This window comes from Saprolegnia parasitica, assembly GCF_000151545.1.
Source record: "Saprolegnia parasitica CBS 223.65 unplaced genomic scaffold supercont2.34, whole genome shotgun sequence".
Lineage (NCBI taxonomy): Eukaryota > Oomycota > Saprolegniomycetes > Saprolegniales > Saprolegniaceae > Saprolegnia > Saprolegnia parasitica.
Window position 1 is genome coordinate 42,950 of NW_012156428.1, and position 7,460 is coordinate 50,409.

General features: G+C 57.8%; 2 protein-coding genes across 2 annotated transcripts; both read left to right on the plus strand.

Moving 5' to 3' along the window:
* Positions 1-898: 898 nt before the first annotated feature.
* SPRG_20468 (hypothetical protein) lies at positions 899-1,312 on the plus strand (the record flags this gene model as incomplete). The annotated part of the gene is made up of 1 exon (XM_012347173.1): positions 899-1,312. The coding sequence occupies one exon, from the start codon at positions 899-901 to the stop codon at positions 1,310-1,312; it is 414 nt and encodes a 137-aa protein (XP_012202563.1).
* Positions 1,313-3,604: 2,292 nt separating this feature from the next.
* SPRG_20469 (hypothetical protein) lies at positions 3,605-4,720 on the plus strand (the record flags this gene model as incomplete). Its single annotated transcript, XM_012347174.1, has 1 exon — positions 3,605-4,720. The coding sequence occupies one exon, from the start codon at positions 3,605-3,607 to the stop codon at positions 4,718-4,720; it is 1,116 nt and encodes a 371-aa protein (XP_012202564.1).
* Between the last annotated feature and the right edge of the window lie 2,740 nt (positions 4,721-7,460).

Genomic DNA, 7,460 nt, shown 5'->3' on the forward strand with positions numbered 1-7,460 from the left:
GTCGCGATTCCTCTCAAGTACGCCTCGGAGCACAAGCGGTCGCTTGTTGTTGCCGGTCGCCGCGTGCCCTTCACACCGTCCCAAGTCTCCCAATGGAAGGCGCTGCGCAAGGAATCCAGCGTCCTCTTCCCGCCCATCGAAGAAGAGACCTATCTTTGCGACCACTGCTTGTGCAAAAGCAGTGCCACGACTCACGAAGACGACGACGACGACAACGACGAGTACTAAGTTTCTAGATTCAACACACTTTCTTATTTATGCAAGATTCTTGCCACCTCGATCTGTCTCGCACATGCATCCTTGATGCCACGGATCATGTTGAAGTTGGTTGGCCGTAATCCATAAGCGTTTCTTGATCTATCATCGAATGGTCGACGCTATCCGAAGCGCACGGACTCGGTGGACTACTGCTAAAGCGCTGCTCTGCGCTGCTCTAGAATATCTTCGAACAACTCAAACTCAAGTATCTTTTTGGTGCGAGACAACCACCACGGGTAGCAATCATGGAATGCTATCCCTTCCGACCTTGAACTATTGCTGACGGGTGATGGATGCCGACCCGTGACGTGTGCCTGGTGTTTATGCCGTGGCGTACCGCAGGTGCCATCGACTGGCTCTGTGCACACGACACGGTTCGCGATCGACTAACCGGTGGCGAGAGTGCATGTCTTTCCACATACAATGAACGTCTGGCCAATCACGATGCCGTTTTTGGCCCTACCCCTGGGTGGAAGCTCGGAGCGACCATGGCGCTTTCAGCGAACCTTCGGATTGGCCCATCGCACGTGGACAGAGTGTAGGTCTTGGTTAGTCAAGCCAATATGTGACAAGGCGCCACGCGAGCACTGGTGTCGCCGTCAGTATTGCATTTGCCCCCTCGACCACTCACTCACGAGCAATGTTTAAAGTGTTTCGCCGCTCGACGACCGAGCCGACTACAAAGGCAGCGCGCAGCAACAGCGTCAAGGGCTGGTTCCAGCACGTGATCCAGACCACCAAGCACAACAGCAAATGCACGTGCACCAAGCACAAGAAGAAGACGTCTACCAAGCCACGCAAGGTCAAGCCCTGCGTCGTTGCGCCGCTCGTCAAGATCCCGCGCAAGTACGATGGCGACGAGCAGCGCCGCAGCATGTGTGTGGGCGGCGTCCGTGTCCCGTTCTTGCCCGCCCAAGTGAACGCGTGGAAGCAGATCCGCCGGGATTCTGGTGATTTCGCGCCCATCGAAGAGGAGGCGCACCGATGCGACTACTGTCTCTGCAAGAGCGACGTCACGGACGACTCGTTTGACGACGACGACGACGAGTACTAAGCTGATCGCGTCCTATTTATGAAATGCATCCTGCTATTTATGCTTGCTATTTAAACTCGCTTCACAACACGGCAATCGCATAACGTTAATGGGCCAACAACATGGCTTCTAGCACGACGGAGTTGGCGCCAGCACGTGGTCGTTGCACGTTAGCTGCATACGACAAGAAGCGACCTATCGGGCGCGAAACACGGCTTGGTTGAGCTGATGAAAGTCGAAGGGAAGAGAGCTTGACAACAACGCCCAATGGACAAGTTTCGTGGCTCCTATCATGGTTCTTGTCTCGAGCAGTGTACTGAAACCCTGGGATCGCCAACGCGGTGATGGTTTTCGGCAGCGTTTCCGCGATTATGCATGCAAAGTCTTTTCTAAAGCTCGCTGTCTCTGCAGCAGAGGGCGTGGGAGTATATGACTGTTGAAGTCGTGGGTGGTACCCACCGCTTTCTCAGTTTCGTCTTCGACGGCTCGGTCGTCTCGCAGTACGTACTCGTAAAAGGCAACTGCGTGCGAGATGCGCAACGAGGAAGACTGCATATACTGTGCTTTGTATCGACCACGGCAACCATGATCGCTTGCCACTTGTTTTGATCGTCGCGCGTTTCCAAACAAGTAGCTTGCACACACTCAGCACCAATGTTGGTCGTCGGCGCAACCGCTGCTCGAAGCTCGCATTCCATTTTCATTTTCCGATCGGTAGAGACAACATGTTTCGCCGCCGCACGTCCGATGCCAAAGACGTCGCCTCTATGAAGGACGTCGCCTTGGCCACGGACAGCACCGAGGTCAAGGGCTTTAAGCGCTGGTTCAAGACGCTCCGAGTTGCACCAATGACCAAGGGCCGGTGCACCTGCGCAGGATCCGCGCCAGGTCCGCCGCGGCGACGCCGCCGGACGACACACCAGCTGGTCGAGCCATTGGCACTTCCGCGGAAGTACGCGGCCGGGGCTCAGAAGAGCCAACTCGTGAGCGGGCGCCGCGTGCCCTTTCTGCCCGACCAAGTCAACAACTGGAAGGCGATTCGCAAGGCGTTCCGAGACTACACGCCGATCGAAGAAGACCGACCGCTCTGTGACTTTTGCTTGAGCAAGAGTGGAACCACCGAGTGGTCTGTCGAAGACGACGAGTACTGAGAGTGTTGGGGCATATATTTATATACCGCGCGTATGGCTGGGCGGCTATGGGTCGTAGTAGCGTGATGCAATAAGTTCTTCCTCCTGTTGCTCTCCTACTCGTGCCAGTACAGGAACGATTCGAAGGCGTGCTCCGCGGAGACGCAGGACGGCGTCGTTGGTGCACGCAGTCCGTTCGTCGCTGCGTGGACAGCCCCGCCCACGCGGGTCAAGCGCGCAGACAACTGGCTTTGGTTTCGGCCCAGAAGAGCATCCGAGTCTTTGCGCAAGGTCCAATGACTGCGCGCCCTTTTGGAGTCGCACTTGCAGCAACAAGCACTGACAAGCTTGGATTGGCTAGCACTGCGAGCCAATGACGACGGAAAGAGTGTGTTGGCTCAAGCAGGATACATGTCAGCGGCAGAATACTTTGCAGCTCCCAAGGCGCAGCAGAGCGTGTCCCGCATGCGAACAGGGCGGCGATGCTGGAAACCACAGCGCTCCAGAACCCTTTGTCGTCGTTTCTGCGAGGCCGCGCGGCTCAGCGCATTGCGGCGAAGTCTCAGGCGCCATGTACTATTCAAAAAGATGGGTGTTCATTGCTGACGAGGTATTCCACTCGAGCGTGTGCGTGAACACGCAGACGATCGCCACGCGCGCCACCATGAGTGGGGTGGGGTGTATCTCAGACGCTCTGGGATCTGAGCACCATTGAAACGCATTGCGTAGCTTCCTCTGTGCATTGTGGTGACGCCGCAACAGCAGTCACGAGGTTACACTTGACTACACCTTGGCTTGCGAGTCGTCCGCGAAACCAGGTCGGGTTCGATCCTAGAAAGGCGCGGCCGCGTCGTGGGTGCGTGTTTGGATGCGGCGTTCCTACCTTGGCGTATGTCTAAACACACACCATTTTGTGCCATACCATTGCTGCCATTGGACGAATGTAACACGGTACAGTTGCGTGCTCCTAGCTTTCTCAAACAACAACAAGAAAAGCGCACCTATTTCAATTTCCGCACCATTACGTGGCCAATTACACGGCGACCACGTGGTCTTTGGCAACCAAATGACCAGAGCCTCTGCCGGCGCCGTAGCGTTCCGGCGCGCCAGACCCCGTTAGCACCGAGTTCGGTAGCGCTGGCTTGTGTGCTCTGCCGACATCTTCATTTCCCAACTTGCTAGCATGCGCGTCGCCACTTTCCTCGCATCGGCCATTGCGTGCTCGACTGTCGCTGCCCGCTCGATGGCCGACGACCTGGTCCAGCAGCTTTTCGAGCTGCACAACCAAGAGCGCCAGAAGAACGGCGTCGCGCCTTTCGAGTGCCTCGACTCGCAGCTCAGCCAGCTCAGCTTGGACCACGTCAAGTACGAAGTCTCGATCGACAACATCAACCACGACGGCTTCAGCGGTCGCTGCAAGAAGGTCGGCAACGTCGCTTGCGGCGAAAACACCTTGTACGACTTCAAGGGCGACGCAGCCAAGTTCACGCAGAGCTGGATGAACTCGCCGGGCCACCGCAAGAACATCTTGAACGGCGCCTACAAGCACGTGGGCTTTGCGGTGGAGAAGGGCCCGAGCGGCAAGTGGTTTGCGACGTCCATGTTTACCGACACGAACCCGCGCACGGACGTGTGCGGCGCCAAGCCCGGTCCCGTGGCGCCCACCGATGCGCCGTACACGCCCAAGCCGACGGCGCGCCCATTGCCGACGGCCAAGCCCACGGCACGCCCGCTGCCGACGGGGCCGCCGATCTCGACGACGACCAAGCCGACGAAGCGCCCGACGCCCAAGACGCCGACGCCGATTCCGTACACGAAGCGCCCCACAAAGCGCCCGACCACCGCCCCGACGTATGAGCCTTCGGACGAGCCGTCGGACGACCCGAGCTACGACCCGACCGACGCGCCGTCCAGTGACGTGGTCAAGCAGCTCTTCAAGTTCCACAACGAAGAGCGCCAGAAGAACGGCCTCAAGCCCTTCTCGTGCCTCAACTCGAAGCTGAGCTCGCTCTCGATGGACCACGTCAACTATGAGATCTCGATCGGCGACATCAACCACGACGGCTTTAGCGAGCGCTGCCAGGATGCCGGCAACTATGGCGGCTGCGGCGAAAACACGCTGTACGACTACCAAGGCGACGCGCGCGTCATGACGACAAGCTGGATGAACTCGGCCGGCCATCGCGCCAACATCCTCAACCGCGACTACAACCACGTGGGCTTTGCGGTCAAGAAGGGCGGCGACAACCGGTACTATGCGACCGCCATGTTTACGCAGGACAGCCGAGCGTGCCAATAGACACATATCTCTTGTTTAATGTATCGCGTATTTTGCTATAACCCTTCGATCTGTGGGCAGAAAATCGACTTTGCCCTTGGAGCAATCTTCGAATAGTGCAACCTCAAGTGCAAACTGCAACTTGGTCCAGTGGGTCAATCAATACCTCATTGAGCGACTTCCGTTGGGTCGTTTGCCCTTGTAGAAGGCTCAAGTTGTGTCATCCAGCGGTTGCTACAATGCCAATGCGAGGCGAAAAGAGCCGTGGCAATTCGAACGGGGTTCGCACCTTGCGTACTCGCTCCATGCATTACCCTTAAGATAGAGTGGCCCCTGTTTACACACTACTTCCTGCATGAGCGTCATTGCCAGAGAGAGCTGGAGTCCCATCCGCATTCGAATGCGCCGTCTGAGTCCCACGGCACGTTCGATTGGTCGACGCATAGCCGACGCCGCGTATTTACACGACGATGTTGGCTGCTCTACGCCCAGCGGGACGCGCGGAAAGCTCGCCACGTTCGCTGCACTGCGCCCGTCTCGCCGCTGGAGAGGGTGCATGATCGATCCCATTTTAAAATTGACCAACGCGTTCGCAGCATGCGGATCATTGTCGCTCTCTCGGCGCTCGCCGCTGCGTCCGTCAGCGCACGTTCGATGGCCGACGATCTTGTCCAGCAGCTTTTTGACTTGCACAACCAAGAGCGCCAGAAGAACGGCGTCGCCCCGTACGCGTGCCTTGACTCGCAGCTCAGTGAGCTCAGCATGGACCACGTCAAGTACGAGGTCTCGATCGACAACATCAACCACGACGGCTTTAGCGAGCGCTGCAACAAGGTGGGGCAGGTAGCCTGCGGCGAAAACACCCTGTACGACTTCAAGGGCGACGCGGCCAAATTCACGACGAGCTGGATGAACTCGGCGGGCCACCGCAAGAACATCTTGAACGGCGCGTTCAAGCACGCGGGCTTTGCGGTGCAGCAGTCGCCCAAGTCCGGCAAGTGGTTTGCGACGGCCATGTTTACCGACTCGAACCCCAACCCCAACGCGTGCGGCGGTCCCAAGCCGACGCCCAAGCCCACGAAGAAGCCCACGAAGAAGCCCACAGTGGTCCCGACGACCGACCCGACGACCGCACCGCCGCTGCCCAAGCCGACCAAGAAGCCAACAACCAAGCCGACACTGCCACCCACGGAGGCTCCGACCGACGACCCCGACGACGGAGGCTCCGATACTGACGAGCCCACGACCGCGCCACCGCTACCCAAGCCGACCAAAAAGCCGACCAAGAAGCCAACGCTACCGCCCACGGATGCTCCGACCGACGCCCCGGACGACGGTGATGAGCCCACGACGGCGCCGCCGCTCCCCAAGCCGACCAAGAAGCCGACCAAGAAGCCGACGGCCAAGCCCACGACCAAGCCTGACGACAAGCTATCGCAGCTCTTTGACTACCACAACGCCGAGCGCAAAAAAGTGGGTCTCCCACCCTTCGAGTGCTTGGACACGAAGCTGAGCGCCCTTGCCCTGGAGCATGTCAAGTACGAGATCAAGCTCGGCGACATCAACCACGACGGCTGGCTCGAGCGCTGCGCGGCCGCGGGCGCCGACCTCGCCAAGGGTGGCAAGTGCAGCGAAAACACTTTGTGGGACTACGACGGCATCCCCAAGTCGATGACCGAGGCGTGGATGAGCAGCTCGGGGCACCGCGCCAACATTGTGAGCCGCGACTTCAACCACGTTGGCTTTGGCGTCGAGCAAGGTCCGGACAAGCGCTGGTTCGCGACGGCCTTGTTTACCAAGGACACGCGCGGGTGCCCCTAATTCCGTTGCGGAACCAAACGTCACTTGAAAAATATATATGTATTACGTGCTTCGCATTCGCATCGAGCTACAAAGACAAGCTGCATTCTTTAGACGATATTGTGCATTTCCATCACCAACCCTAAGCCTCGTCGTTAACGATACTTCAACCAAAAAAGCCATCGCATTTGACAAGGCTTTTCGAATGCCAACCGCGCCTGTAGCGTTCGGCACAAGGACCAATAGCCGTGATATGGTGGGTACAACGCCTCCGATTCTCTCGCAACGCAGATGAGATATGCGATGTACCCACGACCGGTCACAACGCTGCAACTTGGACCCATAACCAGGAGCCAACCACCAACACAAAGCGTACACAAAGAATCGTGTGCTTTTCTGCATCGAATCAAGGAGATACATTGATGCCCTTGATCGAATCAATGCACAAAGAGTCTTCTCATCCTGTTACCGCGCGTGTCGTGCTGGCCAACGCTGCAAAATGGAGGTCGTGCGCCAGTCGATGTGTACGCATCGAACCTGCTTACCACCGAACTCATGCTGCGGCGGCATGAAGGTGCAGCTCAAGCGCCTGTCAAAAGCGCCAAGAAACGATCGTCGGATCCGCTTGCTGCAATAGAACATGCTCCTACTGCGTTGGTCACGCTTCGATTGGGACGTTGTGCCGGAAGCAAGACATCTGCCTAATGATACCTCGAGAGTAATGCTTCTGGGCCACCAAGAGGACTCCATGCGATGGGATGGAAGCAGCTGTTGCGTGCACCACACAATTTATTGTCGAAGCGCGTACTCGAGAGGGCAGGCAGCGCCCACGAGAAGCACGACGTGAGCGAAAGCATCTTGAATTTGACATCGAAGCATAGCACGAGCTTGGAAAGGATCGCTATATTTCGCTGCAGAGAGGAATCTCGGCCGTCCTCAACGTGGAGACCCAGCCCACCAC